At 41.9% G+C, this 21,769-nt stretch overlaps 1 protein-coding gene across 4 annotated transcripts in view; it reads left to right on the forward strand.

Moving 5' to 3' along the window:
• NFATC1 (nuclear factor of activated T cells 1) overlaps nt 1–17,846 on the forward strand; it is a 179,615-nt gene extending 161,769 nt beyond the window's left edge. For all 4 annotated transcript variants that reach the window (XM_077352944.1, XM_077352942.1, XM_077352945.1 and 1 more), the window contains one exon: nt 15,279–17,846. In XM_077352944.1, the coding sequence (XP_077209059.1) occupies nt 15,279–15,328 (50 nt within the window). In that variant the 3' untranslated portion in view covers nt 15,329–17,846. The remainder of the gene's footprint in view (nt 1–15,278) is intronic.
• Nucleotides 17,847–21,769: the final 3,923 nt, after the last annotated feature.

Below are 21,769 nucleotides of genomic sequence, written 5' to 3' on the forward strand. Positions count from 1 at the left end.
AGGCTGACTGCTGTTCCAATGGAATGGGAAGAGATTTCTCCTCCATGTATACTCTCATTGCATGCCTCCTCATTCTCAGAAGGAGAGATAGAGCCTGACCTGGGTACACTTGCATCCCCTGCATTGAGCCAGCCTTCAGAACCATCACTTTTGGCCCTGTGGCAAATATCCATGCCTCCACTTCCTCAGAACAGGAGGTTCTTATACTGTTCCTTCTTCTCATCCACAGGAATGGGGTGATTGGCAATTGCAAGGATCATGTCTAAAACAACAGCATTTATGTAATTCAGATGTAGCGTTCACCTTCCTCCATGGATCTCCTGAACCCCCCTCTGATTTCAAAGGAGAGCAGTTTGAGAGAGATTGTTTTCCATCTAGCATAGGCTCAGATTGACCATCCTCACCTGATGATCCCATAGGGATCCAGATCTAATATCCCCCAATGAAAACTTAAGGCTCTACATGGAGCAAATGATACGAATGGCCAGGTACTTGAATACTGAAGTGACATCTAGTAATCCTTGTGATATGATTTTGGGCAAGCTTTATACAAGGCGCACTGGGTATAGTTACTTTCCCTGTTCTTGAAGGTATATCTGATATTTCGAAAGCCCTCTAGGAGAACCAAGACTGTATACCTGCCAGCACTGAGGAGCTGGAAAATCTATGTAGGGTTAGGCCGACCATATGGACCCTTCTGAAGAGGATATTCCCCCTTATTCACATTTCCCAGCCGTCTCCTTATTTTAATTCAAATGTAAATTTCCCCCCTTTTTAATAAAAGATACATATTGCTATAGAGTTAGTTTTTGTTTTTGTTTTTCCATCTAGATTAAGTGTTGAGACAACAAGGGCTATGTTAGTTGTAAGACAAAATTGTGCCATGGAGTGTGAGAAGTTTTATGGTGAGGTGTTGAAAGACCGAAATTTGCTGCATAAGATGACTTCATCGGAGAAATATTCATGGTGCAATTGTGGCGAGAAACAATCCCCCTCTACTATGTCTACCTAAATTTGTGTATGGGTTCTGTCCCTGAAAAACAATGGAAGGCTCAATGTGTCTACAAAACTTTTTTTATCATCTTACTTTCATGAATAGAGAATATTTAACCCCCGTCCCATTTTTGCCATCCCAATGTCCCCTTTTTATATCAAGAAAATATGGCCAGCCTAAGTAGGGTGCAACAGGAAGGACCTACTCATCTGTTCAACCACCCACTGGCCGCATGCCTCATTGCGGAAGAGTCGCAAGGCAAGTCAGTGTACGGGTGTGCATTCTCCCACAGACAGGAAAGGGCGGAAAACTGATGCAGTGAGCAGAAAGATCACATTTCCTCCTTGGCACTCCACCTGCATATCACAAATTATGGAGCCATTCTGGAGAGCTATAAGTTGTTGTTTGGAAGAAGATGGCAGCATACATAGAGCTTTTATCCGAGGCAGAGGCATTACATCTGTCTAAGCAACAGATCAACGCAGGTAGACATACTGCCAACTCCTCTTCTAGGGCCATGGCTTCCTTTACATTCCACCACTCTCCCCCTTGACACTTGACAAAAGATTGAGGGCCTTCCTTTTGAAGTAACCACAGTATCTGCATCTACAACTGAAGAGTTCTTGTCCCAAATTAAGAAGAACAAGCAAACAGCTAGTTCTTTTGGTATCTCAGCATTCCCAGCTACACCCTGCAGGCTATGACAATTGTACAGATTCCATCAATTGCTGTCTCCATAACTTAGGCACTCGCAAAAAAAAAAAAAAACACGTTCACCGCAGTATTCTGCTCAACATTCATTTCCAGGGTTTATGCCCCAGGGCAGGCATAGATCGTCATAGGTCCAGGCAGCCAGGTGAGCAACTACAACCACCATCTAAGGATTTGCACCAGAACCCCAAGGGCAACTGGGAAATCAAGTACCTTCTAGTGTTAGGGAAAGGTAACTGTTTTTGGTGATAATAGTAAATAATATAATAATAACTTTTTATTTATATCTCGCCCTTCCAGTGCTCAGGGCAGATTACAGTCTTAAAGACATATACAAAGTTAAAACATTAAAACATTCCAAGTTCTGCCAGTCATGCCCTCAACTAAGCCCAGATGGGGGAAGGTTTTGGAGGAACAAATCTTCCATCCACTCTCCTTCCTCCACTAGCGGTGAGGCCAGCTATTATGGGGGATATTATTTTTGGCCTGGATCATAAGCCTGGTGGATTAGCTCCGCCTTGCAAGCCCTGCAGAACTGATTTAGGTCCCGCGGGGCACTGATCACTCCTGGATGCTCATTCCACCATGCTGGTCAAGGCCAACTTCAACACTTTCAGGCTGGGGACCCTGAGCAGATGTTGTTGTGACGATCTTAGCCCTCTTGGAGGACTAATGGAAAAGAAGGTCCCACAAGTGCACTGGTCCCAGACTATTAAGGGCTTTAAAGGTTAAGACCAGCACCTTGAACCTGATTCGGTCACCAATCTGGAGCCAATGCAGCTGAACAATGGCAGTGTCACTTCTGACAGTTGGATGTTAATGATTGTTAGTGTTGGTTATAGATTAGAGTTTAGTGAATGGCCACCCCTAAAAGATGCTGGTCACTGAATAACACTATGCCTGAACGAAAACAAGAATTATTGTTTTCTAACAGAAAAAGAGGCAGTGCAGTATTTTCCTGAATCAGATCCTAGCTGGGGTTTCTACTCACATTTTTTTCTTAGTACCCGAAAAAGATGGGAGTCTTAGGCCGATACTGAATCTGAGATTACTTCCTGTATCACAAGATCAGCTTCAGACTAGTACATCATCAGTACCAAAGGCAGATTTCATAATTCATAGAAGCCACAGGTATGGGGCAACAGGATGGATGGGTACATGTGCTTCTGACTTTTCCAGCTGCACCTGATTATTATCTTGTGCCTAATTGCTATCTTGTTCTATGGCTACTGGTTTTATGTATAGCTATAAATATAAATAAAGTGTTCCCGGGAATGAAATATGGTGAGCTAGTACTGCTTGAGGCCAATTTTTTAAATACATACAACTAGCTTAGAACCAAACATACATGCAAGAACCATTGTGTATCAGCTTACACCAGCCTTTTTCAATCTTTTGACTGTGAAGGAACCCCTGAAATATTTTTCAGGCAAAGAACCCTGGAAAGAAATGGGCGCGAAAGTAAGATGCAGGAGCCAGCCAACCAAAACCATTTCTCCATTGTGGAGAAAGCCTAGGCTTATAAAACAACAGGGGAAGTGGGCTCCAGTGCTGTCTAGTGATGCCAGAGGCCATCCAAAATTCTGGGAAAGGCTCGCCTAACTCCAGGGTTCCCCAAAACCCTGATTGGGAATCCCTAGCTTAGACACATCATTCATACCAGGGATTGATTGATTGGTTTGTTTGTTTGTTGCATTTGTATACCTCCCTCCCCTAAGGCTCAGAGCAGTTCACATAGAACAAAACAGGAACAATACATCAAACTTAGAGATAATGACAAATGAAGGTAACAAACAGAGGAGATAACATTTTAACACAGTCTAACAGGCCCATGGCTGGTCAGATCCATTGCATGGGTTCAAAGAGTGAGGTTCAGGGCCCAGTAAATGCTGTCTAGTTTCATTCAACCTCAACCAAGTGCCTGGCGGAAGAGCTCCCTTTTGCAGGCCCTGCAGAACTGTTTTATTTCTGTTAGGTTGCCAAGTTGTCTTTTCAGAACCCACTGTTCTCCAAATCATAGGAGACGAAACAAACCCCAAATTGGCCTTTCACACTTTATAGCAGTGGTCCCCAACCAGGGACCGGTACCTGTCCGTCGATCAGTCAGTACCGGGCTGCGGCTCCTCCTCGTCTTCCTCCCCAGCTGCTGCCTCAGGGGCTGCCCTGCTGCTCTGCCGCTGGTGTTCTCCAGTGGCCGCCATGGCTGGGGCTCCCCCTCAGCGTGGCACTGTGCAGCTGCTGCTGGCAGCACCCCCAGCGAGCGGTGGGAAGTCAGGGACACCGGCAGGAAAGCAAGTGGAGCAGGGGCTCAGGCAGCGGCGGCAACATCCCTCAGCAAAAGACTACCCCCCCCCCCGGCCTCAGTAAAATTGTCAAGCGTTGACCGGTCGGCGGTGATAGAAAGGTTGGGGACCACTGCTTTATAGGGCCTATTGTGAAATTATAACAACCCACTAAGAAGAGATTCACAGTTATGGGGCACATAGTTGGGCAAAATATGGTTGGGCTACTTGGTCCGATCAAGTCCATGCACCATTGCTGTCCACCACTGATTTGGGCCATTAAAGGCTGGCAAACACTTACATGAAAAGCAAGATGTTCTAATAAATCCTGCTTAGACTCCCATCTATTTTTTCTACACATGGAAGGATTTCAGTCCAAGGAAGCCTAATTTGTCACCCCCCCCCACCCCTGCTGCTGCTGGAAATGCCCCCCAAATGCTATTCCTGGGATTGGGGAAACCCCAGGAATAGCTTGAAGAGAGCTGTAACTCTGTCACAGGAGAGAGGAATTGACAAATATGCCCATCCCCTCTGCAGGCAGAAATGTTATGCGGGACCCAGTCCATTTTGGAAATGCAATAAAAGGGAGCACTGAGACTCTCTCACTCCTTAGGGGAGTCTTTACAGTTTCCAGTCCTTAATCTTAAGAATCAGCAGTTTTTTTAACATATGATCACTTTGTGTTTGCTTTTTCTTTTTCTTGTGGCATGGAAATTCTATGTAAACTTTGAACACGAGCCTAGTTTTTGTTTCAGTTATTTATGCTATAGGAATGTAAATACATAACTTTGGTTAAGATGGGGCTGTTTTCTTATTTCTCCTTTTCGGAGATAATATACGTGCATGTATAAATGGCTGTGGGAGCTGGAGGAGAGTGTAGTACTTTCCGTAATTGAATTGAAACGGCCGCTTATAAAAGGGTTCTGAATTCTTCATTATTGCGGTTCGCTTTTGCTGGGTTTTTTTTTTACAAAGAGTGTTATTCTTCAGATGGCTGTTTACAGGCCAAGTCCATGTAGTCATGAGGATGATGCACAGCAGTCAAGAGATGCTGCATTTTGAGACCCTGACAGCTTACATGGGTTAATGCAGGGGTAGTCAACCTGTGGTCCTGCAGATGTCCTTGGACTACAATTCCCATGAGCCCCTGCCAGCAAATGCTGGCAGGGGCTCATGGGATCTGGGTTAATGAATTTGAGAGCCAGTCTGGTGTGGCAGCTAAGAGCATCAGCCTTTAATCTGGAGAACCAGGTTTGATTCCCCACTCCTCCACATGAAGCCAACTGGGTGACTTTCGGCTAGTCTCTTAGGCCTGTTCTCGTAGAGCTATTTAGAGCTCTCGTAGCCTCACCTACCTCTCAGGGGAGAGGTAGGGAATGGTTTTTGTAAGCCACTTTGGGACTCCTTTGGTAGTCTTATTGGTAGTGAACAGTGGAGCGTAAAAAAAACAGTTCTTAACAATCTGGCACTATTTATAGCAAAATGAATCCAACTTTTTCAGCTTTTTCAACTGTTGTTGGGTAGAAAATATAAAACCAGAGAAGCTTATACCATATGAACTTGATAAATCTAGGCTCAGGACTAATTTGGATAGGAACCCTGTCCTATCTTAGTCAAGTGGTTACTGCATGTTAAACTCTATTGCATCTTCAGTGCTTGAGAAAACCTCCAACAAAATAAAAACAGACTGCAAAATTTTATTTGAAAAGCTGTTAGTAAATGCTTTTCTAACAGTGCTGCAATTAGGTGGTCCCCCACCGGCCCCTGGCCCTGCAGGTCATCTTTCCCCTTCTAAAATCTGCTTCAGAAGAAGAAACTTTGCATTTCTTCTTAAACTTAAGATGGGAAGAACATGCCACACAAAGCCCTTTCCAAAGTCATAGGATTCCACAATTTAGATTTCCCAGGCCGACAGGGTAGGAAAATGATTCAATGTTAATGACTGTCAAACATCACTTCCAAAATACACATCACATATGAGAGGAGGATCGCCTTTTATTAAAACTTTGCTGCTTGTCACTCATTTGTTTCACCAGCCTATTGTCCTGTTCTACAACATAGTATGCCCTGTACGAGTGGCTTATTGTGGCTTATTGTGATTAAAGGGAGAGAAATAAGTGAACGTTTAAGCACATACCTGAGATAAAACAAGATCCTGTGTCTTCATGGAATGTGTAGTTATATTTTCCACTTCTGAATAAATTTCTTATTGGTTATTTTAGAGTGATCTGTTGTTCAATACAGCTTTTGTTCTTCAGGGATTAAATATTTCTAGTTTCCATCCATGACAAAGATGTTACTGATTTAAGAAGAAGAGTTGGTTCTTATATGCCACTTTTCTCTACCAGAAGGAGTCTCAAAGCAGCTTACATTCACCTTCTCTTTCCTCTCCCCACAACAGACACCCTGTGAGGTAGGTGAGGCTGAGAAAGCCCTGATATCACTGCCTGGTCAGAACAGCTTTATCAGTACTATGCTGAGCCCAAGGTCACCCAGCTGGTTGCATGTGGGAGAGCGTGGAATCAAATCCGGCTTGCCAGATTAGAAGTTCGCAATGAGTCACACCTCCTCCCTACAAAAGTTCTCAATGCTGGGGTTAGCTGGGAAAAAATGAAATAGTGTCTAACAAGATAAGATGAAATTGTCTTAGGTAAAGGCACAATGTTTATGTGTTTTCTTATGCAACAGTGTGTCTAAATGTGTGCCAGTTTGGATTTCTAACTTCATTTATAGCAACCTGAAAGAAGGAGTTGAATAACAAAAGTTATTTCATCTACACAACCGTCCTATAAGGCAGGACAGTATTCTGATTTTACTGATGAGATTAGGTCCCCATTGTGATGGTCATTGTTGCTACGAGGTCCACTGACACTTTTTCCTCGTACCCACCCAGTGTTTTTAGAAAGTAGGAAAAACCAGGTGGGACTATTGTCCAACAAGGCTTCTGATTGGCCGCTGTAGATCTCATCAGTTATGCAGACTTGTTCAGCAGCAGCTGTCACCCCAGCACAGGAATGGTAACTGTGTGACTGAAGTTAAGCTGTGGCAACCATTTTATGGCTGGTTCCAATGCTGGCAGCAGGTATTCTCTAGCAACCATTTTTGTGGCTCCGCCCACCATGCTGTGTCAAAATTCCAAATGTGCCCCAAAATGGTAGGGGGCCTCTGAACCCGATCACTTAAAAAAAATTATGACATTCTGTGTGGCTTTTTATAAGGTTTGATAAAACCATCAAATAAAGGTGAAAATGTGTTTTATAGAATGGTCCTAACATAACATTTAGGGTGAGTTCTTGCATTGCAGTTCCCTCACTCAGTGGGAGCAACCTCAAGTGGTGAGTCACATGTGTAAAACGGCCTTCACAAGTGGCGTGCTACCTCACATCACATTGTACAAGAGGCATTTTCAAGCAGTGAGTCATCACATTTTGAGTCACATCACACAACTAATCGTGAATTACACCTGAGAGAATGCAGTGGGTAACTTAAAAAAAATAACTCTAGATCTGGTGTGGTCAAGACCATAGGGAGAAGTAACAAAGGACCCACACAAAATATAATTTAAATGAAAATGAAGCCCAGTGAGCTGAACTGTATAGTTCTCTTGGTACTAAATGTCCTTTTATGTCCGTGGCTGTAATTTTTTATGAATTGTTTGACAGTTGGTCATGTGCTCGGTGTTGTAAAAAGCAGGAAGCATTTTTATCTTTCTGGGAAGAGGTTTATGAGCTATTATGGCCTATTCAGTGGCAACTGAGGACACTCAGGTCTAGCAAAATAAGACAGTGAACTGCAAGTTTAGTTAAGTGCCCTACTGACATAGTTTCGCACTTGAATGTCCACTGTTATGAGATACAGGTGATGAACTTATTTTTCATTTAATGTATTCGCGGTTCAGTAGATTATCTTGCGAGCTCACAATTGATAGCCACTAAAACAAACAGCAAGAGTGTGATAGTTCACCTGATATATGCATTTTGAAAATGGAATTTACAAGACATTCCCCAGTGACTGTGTTTTAGATGTCTTTGGAACATTGATCCCAAAATAAAAGGAACAGAATACAAAGGTAAAAGCGTCTAAGGCAGCCTTTCTCAGTTTTTTTACCATTGAGAACCCCCTAAAACAGTCTTCAGGCTTTGAGAAACCCCAGAAGCGGCATTATCGTGCAGAATATGGTTACTGAGGTGCACGCCCTCCCCTTCCTACCCAACCCCAGTCCCATCACTGGCCATTTTGGGAGGGGGAAGGTCAATATGACCATATATGGTCATATCAACTGGTAAAGGTTTAACAAATTTTTACAAATATATAAAAATAATTAACTTCCACCCATTTGGGAAACTGTTCATCAAGAAACCTGATCTAAGCTTACCGAATTTCTGTGTTGTCTCTTCCAAGTGGGAAACAAGGGCAGATACTTCCTGGTTATCACTGTTAAGCAATAAACAAATGGTGGGGGCATCCAACTTAAAGAACATGCACAGATGCCTCCCTCTCTAGTCTGCAACAGATTGGTAGCAACATACAGTGCATCTGTATTTGTTCTGTAATAGTTACCTTTAAGCAGGATTTTTTTCCCCTCAGAACCTGGGGGGCACTCAGAACTGAAAATAAGAGAATTTTCAGTACAGAATTGCATAAGCACAGTATATCTTCTATTGGACCATTAATGAAGAAAGTGTGTATAGCTTGAGACTACCTAGAATTCATTTATCATTTATCATTTATTTAGAAAAGAAGTATCATTTATTTAGAAAAGAAAATGATGCAATACTTGCATCATTTTAAAAAGTGTCTCTCTATATAAAGCTGCCAGAACTTCTTTCAGATGGGTTCTCTAAAAGCCAAATTCAGTGCAAGGAAACGAATTGTTGAGTGTGTGTTTTTATTCCATCTGTCAAACATACTAGTCTGACATATGCTAAATACCAGATTGTGTTATGAGGATGTTATTTCTTTAAAGGCTAAGAACCTTAAACATTTCTGTGTAGCTAAAATGCTAGAGCTTGAGGGCATCCAATGGAGTTGATGGGTAGTAGATTCAAGATGGACAACGAGGGATTTAAAAGTGGAATTCGCTTCCAGAGGCTTTAATGATAGCCACAGAAATAAACAGCTTTAAAGGGGGATTACATAGATTCATGAAGGATAGATCTTTCACTAGCTCCTAACCACTTGTGACTGAGGAGGACTCCATATTCTGAGGCTCTAAACCTCTGCATCCAAAGCCAGGACGAAACATTAGGTGAAGATCTCAGCCTCCATGCCCTGTTGCTGGCCTTCCAGAAGAATTTGTTGACCTCTGTGTGAGATAGGATGCTGGGCTAGATAGACCACTGATCTGATCCAGCAGGGCTCTTCTTATGATTTGGTACAACTTTACAAGTGCTATTATCAAACTGGACCAAAGGATGGAAACATGACAAAATCCAGAATTGTAACTAGATTTATATTTTGTTGTAAAAACAGTTATAAAAATCCTGGGCACCCTTAAAAATTAACCCACATATCATGGTCAGAGCCAAGTAGGTTTGCCATCAATCCAGCAAAGTGGATTGAAAGTGCATTCTTTTGTGTGTGTAAAAGTGCTCAATGATAGTTAACCAGGAGGGAAGACTTTCCTGTGCAAAGCCAATCATGGCTGGGTAAAGCACACTTCTTTGGGACCAAGGATACCTTGAGACTTTGAGTGTGGAGAGCCAGGAATAGGTGGGATTTGGGACAGGGAGGGACCTCAGTGGAATATAATGCTATGGATTCCCCCCCCTCCAAAGCAATATATAAATGTAACAATAAATAAATAATAAATAAATTTCCCCAGAAGGACAGATCTCTTTAGTCCGGAGGACTAAATTATAATTCCAGAGGACTCCCAAGTCAAACCTGGGGACTGGCATCTTTATGTGTACTCTTTGCAGTTGTTTTGTGATGTATCTAAATCAGCCTTTCTCAACTTTTTAACTGAAATATACTTCAGAAGGACCATGATCATACAGAACATAGCTGTGTACATGCCTGCCTGGAACATCTCCCCTTCCCACCCACCCCATGCCCATCATTGGCCATTGGGGGGGGGCAGGTCAACATGACTGTATATGGTCATATCACCCGATAAAAGTTTTTAAAAGAAAATAATATAAAAAATGAACTTCCACCCATTCGGGAAGCCTTCCCGGGGTTGTCAAGAAACCCCAGAGTTTCACAAGATCCTGCTTGTGAAAGCCTAGGAGCACTTAAGAATGCATACTACACTATCACATTAATTTGAATTTTATTTTATTTTATCCATTTAAAAAAAATAGACTGCAGTTTAGAGAGGCCAGACTTCAACAGGATATCCAGTTTGGCTCCACAGATTGCAACTTCAACTTTTTTGTGACCTTTCTTCAAAATTCCTAGCTCCTCTGTTCTTTTACAGTTTCTGTTTGGCCTCTCTGGTCCTTAACTTGCACTTGCTAATGATGTATAACATTGTAAAGTCAGGAAATCTGAACTCACATTCCTTTATGCACCAAAGCATTCACCATTGTAGTTTGTGGGCTTGTATCATCGCTTAAGCATTCCCTTACTTTCCCTTTGGCCAGTATAGCTATAATAATTTCACTTGTGTTTCTGTGGTATGGAAGAATGTAGCATTAGCAAAGGTATCTAGAGTGAAAAGACTTTAGAGTCAAGTCAGACATCTGGGCTGTACTCTGTACTATGAAAACATTAATATGACATTTGCAAGGCCATGCACTGGGGGGGGGGGTATGAACCCTCCCCAAAAGACTAAATAAAAGAAATAATACAAAAAGCTACTCATTGAATCAGTGAAAACCTATTAAGACTGGTATGAGAGAGAAAAATAAGAGGAAAAGTTTAAAAATTCAAGAAAAAGTGAGAAAGAAGTCATTAAGCAGTTTCACAAAGATTCTAAAATGGGACCTGGCATTAGATACTCATTAATATCATTTGCTAAAACACAGGATCCAGTCTGCCTTGGGTGTTTTAATAGACCAATCAGAGCATTTCACTTAGGGTCAGTCACAGGCTTTGATGGGAACCTTCAAATGTATATAATTTCATGTTGTTGAGTGTTCTGGGTTCAGCTGCTGGTTTTCCGTAAAAGAACTGTGTTTTGGAAAAGAGCATTTCCGAGTCTTCTTTGAACCCACTATTTAATACACGGGCCTGGGTGTCTGTCTTTTCCCTCCAGCACAATCAGGATTAGATCATGGATTTTATAGGAAGGGACAGGCAAGATTCTTTATTGTAAGATGCAACCAGTTTACGTAGGGAGCAGGAAACCAAAACGTCAGCTAAGTTTGTCATTTTGTTTTCAAGCTTGGACTGTGGCATAACAAAATGTTTAACATGCTTATTGATATATAGCTCCTGCTGAGCTTTCTCTTTTTTCTTTTTTTTAAAGAGGAGACCATGTGTGGTGTCAGTAATATTATTCAGTTAAAACAAAAGTTTCCATGGCAAGGTCACTTTAAAGTTAAATATAGGAAGAAAAGCTCCCTATTAAACTAAATTGTGGTGCAGCAGCTTGCTGCCACATCCTGTCGCAGTGGCACCTGATGTGTTTAGCAAAGGAAAAGACGCCTTTTCAAACCTCTGGCAGGTAGCGTGGTCACTGGATGAACCTGCCTTTCATAGCTCTGTTTTGGCATTTTAGAAAAAATGTTGTGATGTCAGTGGAAAAGGTGAATATAAAGATGGAAACTATCAGTTTGACAAATTTGAGAAGTGGAGGGCACATTGGGAAACTGTGGGTGTAATTGGTAACTTCACTAGAAAATTGTTTTTCTTTTTTAAGCAAAAGCCATTTGAACGAGTAGGACGGAAGGATTCCACTGGCCTACAGGAATGTTTCAGCCCAAGTATTGTAAATGGAAGTTTCTGGCTTGAATTCCAGTTTGGACACAAACTGGCTGCATAGTTATAGCATGTCAGGTATCTCTCTATATCCTTGAGTTACTTCATCTCTTAAACGGGTCTTGACCAGTTCTCAGAAAGATTTTATGAAGCTAAATCAGCAATTGTACAAGCCACTGGAAACGTCAGTGTAAGGGTACTATGGAGACGGGTATTCCTGGTATATTAGAACAAGGAGATGTGGGAGACATCTCATTCCCCCCTACACACACTGTTTCCTCTGGCTCTTCTTTGTGGAAAGATCGGCATTGTTCACGGCGTTGCCTGTTCACAGCTCCAGGTTCCAGATTTAAGTATTCACAAATGGAGTTATGTTGAGAATTAGATATATTGATAGTAAAAGTACATGGTGGCACTGGAATTTAAGGTCTATGATTATTTCAGAAATGAAAGTCAGGAATAAATGGAAGCATGAATGACATTGTTCATCTTGATATATATAGGAAATCACTTAGTGGATGAAACACATTTAAATTCTAGAAATATGATAGAATGTTATGTAAGAACAAAGTTTGAGTCCAGTGGCACCATTAAGACCAACAAAGTTTTATTCAGGATGTAAACTTTCACACACAAGCAAACTTCTTCAGATATAATGTTAACATGTTAAGCCAACTAAAAGGTATTTGCTCTTATAAGAGTTGGAAAAAAGAGGGAAACATAGCAAGCTGTGCTATTTTTGAAACTTGGTTAACTTTTCTGTTTTTCAGATTGTAGGCACAGAACAATTTGAGACTGATTTTTTTCCTATTTAAATGAAAGAGTAATTTTTAATGCTAATTGAGATTTGAGCCTGTAAATTTACTCCATGTCTGTCTGTGGTTCTTCCCCTTCTATGGTTTTCAAACAACTATTGGGAAAGTGGATTCCAGCAAATTGTAGAGTTTATCTTTTACTATGCTTTGTTTGATAGTGTTAAATGTCCCTCTGTTTTCAGGGATATACCAGTGCCCTAGGCTCAGTTTGTGTTAAACATCAGAGCAGACTATGAAATTAAAATGGCCAGGGGGCAAGCCAAGCTCAGAGACCAACACTCCGTATTGCCTCTTCTTGGCTTCTCCTGCCCCTTGGTAGTGGTGAAGGATGCTCTACTGATGCCAATATTCACTGCTGCTGCTGGCAGGTTTGAGCCCAAAAGACTGGCATAGCTGTTGGAGCTTAGGTCTGCTTGTGCTTGGCCACCACTGACCATCTAGACCAAACCTAAACAAGCTTGGCATAGAAGTTAAAAGCAGCAGTTTTCGATCTGTAGAGTTGGGCTTGATTCCCTGCTCCTCTACATGCAGTCAGCTGGGTGACTTTGGGCTCATCACAATCCTGTTAGAGCTGTCTTCACAGAGCAGTTCTGTCAGGGGTCTGTCGGCCCCACCTACCTCACAGGGTATTTATGGTGGGGAGAGGAAGGGAAGGCAATTGTAAGCTACTTTGAGACTCTTTCAGGTAGTGAAAAGCAGGGTATAAAAACCAACTCTTCTTCTAGGTAGTGGGCCACTGGGAAGTTCCCATGTCAGTTAAATAGCCATTCTGCCCCTGGTGAAAGCAGAGCAAACACAAAAATCTTTAACCTGAACATCAGCAGCAGCCAGCCAGTAGCTTCTGTTTCTACTGGTACATATATTTCTAGTACCTGCTGCTCAGTCACTCTTTTGCTTCTTCTTTCTTTTGCTTGTACAGTTGGGCCGCTAAGAAACAGAGAGCAATGTTGCATTACAGAACTATTTGTATCACTGTTCCTCCAAGAAATGGGGAGGAGGGGGAAACCCCATGTCTTTTTGAGGCTATATCACAGTCCTGAAGGAGAAGGCACAACTTCATGGCTTTTCTCAGATAAAACCTTTAAAGAAGAAGAGTTGGTTCTTATATGCTGCTTTTCTCTCCCCGATGGAGGCTCAAAGCGGCTTACAGTCGCCTTCCCTTTCCTCTCCCCACAACAGACACCCTGTGAGGTGGGTGAGGCTGAGAGAGCCCTGATATCACTGCTTAGTCAGAACAGCTTTTTCAGTAGTGTGGCGAGCCCAAGGTCACCCAGCTGGCTTCATGTGCGGGAGTGCAGAATCGAACCCGGCATGCCGGATTAGAAGTCCACACTCCTAACCACTACACCAAACTGGCTCTCTGTAGCAATGGCTGACTTAACCACATGGCTGACTTAACCACTATCTGTTCCAAACACTCTGATTCTGAGTCGTTTTCCTGACACAAAATGTGTTGCGAATCTGAGTTCAACAGCTAAGCACTGCAGGAAGTTCACTTTTGATCAGCATTGCCCTCGCTCAAACAAAAACATGGCATTATCTAGGCAGGAATGATCAGCAGTCCACAAGCAAAAGGGAAACTCGGGCTTTTCCAGGCTAGTTCCATGACGTGGGCCTGTGTTTCCCCTTCCCTGTGATGTTCGGAAAGCTCCAGCACGGTGACAGCCTTACTGATGACATTTTGTCCGCCTCAATGTAAATCAGGTAGCGGCAGGGGCCACAGGGAGGCGGGTTGGAAAGAGAAGGGATGTTGTGCAGTTCCCTGCTGATGGCCTTTGCCAGGTTCAGTCATTTCCTGTCAACCTGCCAAAAATCACAAGCGATAAATGGACATAACTGAAGTGTGGGAAACGGCACAGCCTCACAGTCTACAGTTGGGGGATGAAAGAATAATCACAACCAACAACAGCACTGCCCTGCCAGACCTACTGCTCAGTCCTTAGTTTGTAGATCGTGCTTAGGACTTCCCTGAAATGCCCAGTATGGATTTTTGAAATCGATGCTCAGATGTTTCTTGATATGGAAAAGTGGGCTATGGCTGTTTTGGAAGGCCTGCAGCTCATGGCTACTGTTCTCGGGTGCCTGCCTACGTTGGTTTTGATTCTTTCCTTCTGTTATCAACTCTCCCTCTGTGGAAAGTTCCACATTTGCAGCTATATCTAACAGGGCCATGGCCATTTTTAGGCATTAACGTCAGGACCCTGCAACTTTACACATATGGTGCTTGCAACTGTGCGGATAGTTTACTCACAGTCGAACAGTTCTATAGACTTGCTTGTCACATTTGTGTTCAGAGCCAGCCTAAATATTTTTTTTGTATACAACTAAATTAGAGAGATGGAAGCTGGTAGATGAAATACAATAAAGCCAAAGACTGACTTTCCCCATTGAAACCTTGATCTCTTTCACGAATTAGCATGTTGATTCCTTCAGTGTGAGTCTGTTCTATGGCAAAGAGGCAAGCTCTGTTCTGCTAATTTTGTAGCCAGCACCCTAGTAAGAAACTGGAAAATCATAACTTTCTTTAGATGCATCTTTCAGCAGAAAAGAAGGAGTTATAAATACACTGGAATAAATTTTCTCTGCTTGTGTTGTCTTCTCCTTTTGCAGTAAATGAAATAATACGGAACGATCTGTCCAGCACCAGCGTCCATTCGTAGCAGGCCATCTAGAAACGTTTTCTGTCCTAAGCTTAGCTGAGACATCAGCTTCAGATAAACTGAAGACAACCTCGGTACCGCTCTGCTCTTCCAGTTTCTTGAAAGTTTGGAATCGACGGTTACCTCTTTTGTGTGTGTACATATTGTATTTCTCCAAGAAATTTACTGGTTGGCTTTAACCAGAAGAAGAAGAAAAAAACCCTGCCTTTTAAAAAGAAAATCATCTCAAGGAAAATGGAGGAAACCAGGTGGTGCGTTTCATGGGCCGAAATAGGAAAAGTGACACAACAATGACTCACTGGCTACAGATCTCTCCCCTCCCCCGCCCCCAGGCTCAACTCGGCAACTGTCCTTTGAAGTGCCTTATTTTGTTAGCTTGTGGTATCAGGACATTTTACTGGCAGTTTTTAGTTTGCTGCCATCTAAAGTATTTCTAGGCACAGAAACTATCAATCATCCATTAAAATTTAATATGTTTAAGAAAAAACTGCTGGTATAAATCAAAAAAATTCTGGTTGAATGTCAGGATTTCTTCATCTTTCCCTTTTGGAACTGTTTTTCACACCTTGTTGCCTTATTCCTGATGCGTTTTTATTTTAATCCAGATATTCATCTCAGCTGTATATTCTTCAGCCTATAGGATTGTGGATTGTATTAGCATGTTGATATTTTGGCTCAAATTTGGCTTCGAACACAGCACAAGTGAACTGAATAGCACAAAAAAAAAAAGGTTGATGGACAAAATTATTGCATTGATCTCTTCCTTAAATGATGTCATATGCATGTTATGCATGTACAAACTTATATATATATATATATATATATATATATATATATATATATATATATATATATATATATATATATATATATATATATATATATATATATATATATATATATGGTTGCCTTGTGAAGGCTTTGAATTTAGCAATAATTTTCTCATTCTGAGATTGCAGTCAACATCCAAAGCAATGGCTGTGCTATTTCTGCATTGTGATTTTCCTAAGTTGAAGACAAGTATGCATTTTCTTTCCTCATGCTGGTTAGCAAGCACTTTAGACAGTCAAGATGGATGCATATGACGTATGTATTAATTACCAAATGACAAAGGATGAGTTAAAGCAATTGTAAATACTGTTAGCGAAGAATGTAAAATATTTGTTCAATTATAAGATTATTATTCCAGTGAAGCCTTATTAACTCTCTGCTACATGTATCCACAAATATTACCAAAACCAAATGTTTTGATATGCACCACTGTATAATTCGTTCTCTAATTTAGTTTGTAGAGTACGTGTAGAACTTGTGCATGCGCCGTAGCCTTTGATGTTGTCTTTTGTATCATGTAGCTAGCGACAACATATTATTTCTTATAAGCAGCAGGAAAGCATGGCTTCCTTTTTTAAAAGCATTAACGTGAATATGGTGCCTTAGGAAAGATGTGTGAGCCGCACCTCCCTAACTAAGGTGGTGACAAATTTAAGTGCAGTGTACAGTTTATGCAAACTCAACAGGTTTCACAAAAAGGTGAAACAGTCCTAATCATTTAGAATTATTACTCTGTACAATTATGTCTTACTTCCTTTATAACAAACGAAAAGCCATATTTGTAACTTTTGCACATTACTGTGAAAAATATAAGAATATATCATATGGCTGTATGTAAATATTATTATGTTACTCAATCCCCAAACTGGCTGTTGTCTCCTAGCTCTTTAGCAACATGTATTTACCTGGTACTCAGCTTTGTATAAGTTGCATGCACTTTCTTCTATTCTGCCAGACTGTTAAAAGAAATTGACAAATTTCTGCTGAACTTTGTAGCTAGAAAATATAGCTCTAATAAAGCACAACTTTCCACTGGAAGCTAGTTTTAGAGTGGTTCATCTTTTCACTCTTGGTGGGGAGGGAACTTGTGAAAGGATGTGCCTTTTATGAGATATGTTAATATCTGTTTTGCATATTGTTGGCACTGCCAATTCAAGTCACTTTCCATGTAATATAATCATTTTATAACCCACTGTTTCTGTACAACTTCATTTCAGTGGGGACTTGTGCAGAAATAATACTCAGTGGGTTATTACCCCCCTGACATATTCTGCCAAGCAAAACTGCTCCTTTTTGTGTGTTTTCTACATTAAAAACATGCAGTTTCCCAAAAAAAAAACAACAAAAAAAAACATGGATATCCAATGTAATTCTCAGTTGTTCTCTCTCTCTCTCAAATGTTAATAGATGCTTCTGAGGATGCCAAAGGATTTTTAACTCAGATACAGAATTATTTTGGGTGAAGCCCTAACTCCTCAAGCAACACAAAGTTTGTTGTTCAGCAGTAACCTTGCAATATAATGATATGTATTGTTCCCAGTGTATCACATCTCTTCCCTGGTCATTGTTTTTTTTTCCTTTTCTTTTTCGTTAAGCTGTTTGGAAATGTATTACATTCAACCCTAGCTCTCAAATACTATGCATCTCATGTATATGTATTCATGAATAAAAACTATCAGAAAGATAACGGATAAGAATTTTACCTTCTTTGAGTGTTAATATGCTGAGCGCTAATAGGCATTTGCCGATGCAGAAGGTGGTAGGCTCTTGAGGAGGTTTGTATCAGTTCAGGGAGGGATTATATTTCTCAGGTTTCCCCTCCACAAAAAAAAATATCCCCGCCAAAAGAACAGTAGTGCAGCAAGGAAACCAGATGGACTATAACCTGCATTAATGGTATTTTAGTTTTCTTTTGCAAAAAATTATTTTGGACCTGCAGTGTGTACTAGTGCAGTGCACTCTTAATTAAGAACAAAGTTCGAGTCCAGTGGTATGTTGAAGACCAACATTTTATTCAAGGTATAAGCTTTTGTGTGCACAAGCACACTTTCTCAGATACAATGAAATGGGAGTTACCAGTCCATACTGTGAGCAGTAAATTAACATACAGGGAAGCAATTGGCTGTGCAAAGTTTCACTCCAGTGGCATCTTTATGACAACACAATTTTATTCAAGGTGTAAGCTTTGGTGTGCATAGTACACTTCCTCAGACACAACAAATAAAATTTCGTTGGTCTTAAAGGTACCAAGTCGACTCATTTTGTTCTGCTGCTTCAGGCCAACACGACTCCCCACCTGAATCTAACTCATTCTGCAATATCTGTGGACCAGGCCTTAGTAATGCCTCCCTCACAAAAAAATTAACACGCACCAGCTCTCTATCGTATGAACACACGTCCAAGCATATAGAATCTTCCTAACATGGCAATGGATGTGGTTGCCTGAAGAAAAATGGTCTGTTCCTTTAACAGAGGCTGAATGTATAGAAATTGGCAGCTGAAGCGTTTTGTGGCATGGAGGTAAATAACATCCCATGGAAAAGGGACAAGTTTGCTAATAGCCCCAAGGAAAAAAATGCCCTGAGTGCTATCCTCACCAATCTAGCATCCTTCAGGATACCGTTAGCTGTAAGATACCAGCTTGGAAAGCTCCTTCGCTGTTCTACACACACTCAGCTGCTCTCAGCATTCCAGTGTTCCTGGGGAACGAGGAGCATATTCAGACATCATTGTGCAATTTAAGACAGGGGTCTTTTTCAAATTAGCATTTTTCTGAATGGCTGGGGAGTTATTCAGATGTGCAGAACTCCCTTCTCTGGCCTGCAGGCGATCCTACTGAACTACCCTGCTGACCATCAAGTTTCCCTTTAGAAGGTACAAGTGGGAACCCACAAGGACTTGCGGGACGCATCTCATTTGCCCCTTCCCCACTATTTCCTCTTTCCCTATCCTGAAACCTCCACAGCTTATTTCCTGAAAACACCCTTCTCCTGAAAACTCCCCTTTTCTTTGTCTTCCTTCTCTTTTGTGATTGCCATCCTCCAGGTGGGGCCTGGAGATCTCCTAGAATCACAATAGGTCTCCCAACTATATAAATCAATCCCCCCCTAGGGTTACCAGCTCCAGTTTTAGATATTCCTGAAGATTTGGGAGAATGGAGCCTTGGGAGGTCAAGGTTTGGGGAGATCAGTGATCTCAGCAAGATATAATTCCATCCTCCAAAGAAGCCATTTTCAGTGGGGGGCTGATCTCTGTAATTCCAAGTGATCTCCATCCCTCACCTGAGGCTTGGCTGGCAACTCAAGCCCCCCTCTACCCCCAGCCTCCCCTCCTCCAAATCTCTAGGAATTCCTTGGGATTCTTATCCCTAGCCCACCACTCCCCTTTTCCTACCTGATTTTCCTTTCTTCAACCATTCACCAATCTCTGTTATATCTGCCTCCTTTCTTCAACAGTACATTATTTACTTTGTGCCCCACCACTTTACAGTGTAGAGACCAAGCAATTTACATTATTTCCCTCTCATTTTCACCCACACAGCAACCCTGGGAGGTAGGTTAGGCAGAACATATGTGATTGTCCAAAATCACTCAGTGAGCTACCACAGCAAGATGGGCATTCGAACCTGGGACTCCCAGATGGCTGCTATGAAGCTTTTACTACTTTCATAGAATGACTGCTGCTGAACAGTGGCAAGCAGCCAGGCCCAGCTGAATCATGCATTTCAGGTAGTACCAAGTCGAGGCAGCTGCCAGGATTGCCAACCTCCAGGTGGGACCTGGAGATCTCCCAGAATCACATCTATACTTCCGGGGACTGTCACCCTCCCAGCTTTGGCGGATGGCCTTGATGGCATCATACCCAGCTGAGGCCTTTTCCCTCCTCAGCCACCACCTGAAAATCCCCAGGAATTTCCCAACTTGGAGCCTGGCCCAATTAGTACTCCCTCAAAGGCCAAAATAGGCCTGGAAAGGGCTTTCCGTCCCCTCTGCCTTTTACTCACTAAAAGCCAGCCTTGCAAGGCTGTGGTTGTCTAGCTATATGTGCTCAAAGCTATATGCACACCTTTTATCATTTTTATGTTTTTAAACCCCACATTTTGTTTTTAGATTTCACATTTTTCTACAAACCTGGGGCCCTTGTCTTCACAGCTCCAGTACCCAAATATTTGGTCAATTTTGCTGTTTCGAATATAAGATTATTCAAATTTTCTCTGAAGAATTTTAAGTTCTTTTGAATTCCAGAAAACCTCAACCCACTTCAGGCTCGTGTCATCAGATATCATGCAAAACAAAGGCTAGTCTCCTCACGGCAAGGGTAGGTCCCTCAATGGTTCAAATCACTGAAGCAGCCTAGCTTGAGGCCTGTAAAGGGGACAGATGTCAGCTTCAGCCCACTGGTGCATGGAAGCTTCCTTGGCTGATTAAAGTCCCTGCAGTTTCCCTCTGTAGCTAAATGAACACATGACTCTACCTGGGAAGCCTTCAGAGTTGTTGCCGACTGTATATGTTTTGTTTCCAGGAGCACTTCAAACAAACAATGCTCATAGATGAAGTTTTTTATGTCGGATGCTGCGCTCAGATGACAACAACAACAATATTGAGTCTGGAAACCCAAATCTCACATTTAGATGAACGTAAAATGTGAGGGACCTTGTTGCCCCTACTAAGAATAGGATAAGATATTTTATTTACAGGACTGTAGATTTAAGGGAAAGGTGAGGCCACTTCATTGACAATAGGACAGAAGAATCAGCTTTTTTGAAGGGTTTCAAGAAAAATATAAAGAAGAAGAAGAGTTGGTTATTATACCCTGCTTTTCACTACCCAACGTCGTCTCAAGGACACTTACAGTCACCTTCCTTTTCCTCTCCCCACAACAGACACCCTGTGTGGTATACAGAGCTGAGAGATCTCTGAGAGAACTGTGACTGGCCCAAGGTCACCCAGCTGGCTGCATGTGGAAGAGGAGTGGGCAATCAAACCCAATTCTCCAGATAAGAGCCCACCACTTTTAACCACTACACCATGCTGGCTCTTAGTATAAAAATACCAAGGAGCCGCTAACTGCAGGGTATATAATTTCAGAACAAGGGATGGGACCCAGTTACCCAACACTTATGAACCTAACCAGCTTGCTGGGGGGTAAACGGTAATGACTGGGGAAGGCACTGGCAAACCACCCCGTATTGAGTCTGCCATGAAAACGCTAGAGGGCGTCACCCCGTCAGATATGACCCGGTGCTTCCACAGGGGATACCTTTACCTTTACCTATGAACCTAACCTATAAAGAGGCATAGCATAACACATCCAATAAAAACAAAACCCAAACTTGGGGTACTTGTTTCTGACTGCTACTACATCACAATAGATACATAGTATGTTTTGGAAGTGCTATAGGTACCCATATTACAGACCAAAAACTGCAGGTGTCCTTCCCAAGATCAAAATGTAAGCCCGTGACACAAGACCACACTGGTCTATGAGAAAATGCACACCCTTTCCCTGACAGCATTTGTACATCCAAATAGGAGTCATTTCCATGGACCAACAAACCTACACCGAACTTTCTCACAAAGACATTTGCACATTGAATCTCAATTAATATGC

The sequence above is a fragment of the Paroedura picta genome, chromosome 9, assembly GCF_049243985.1.
Source record: "Paroedura picta isolate Pp20150507F chromosome 9, Ppicta_v3.0, whole genome shotgun sequence".
NCBI classification, from domain to species: domain Eukaryota; kingdom Metazoa; phylum Chordata; class Lepidosauria; order Squamata; family Gekkonidae; genus Paroedura; species Paroedura picta.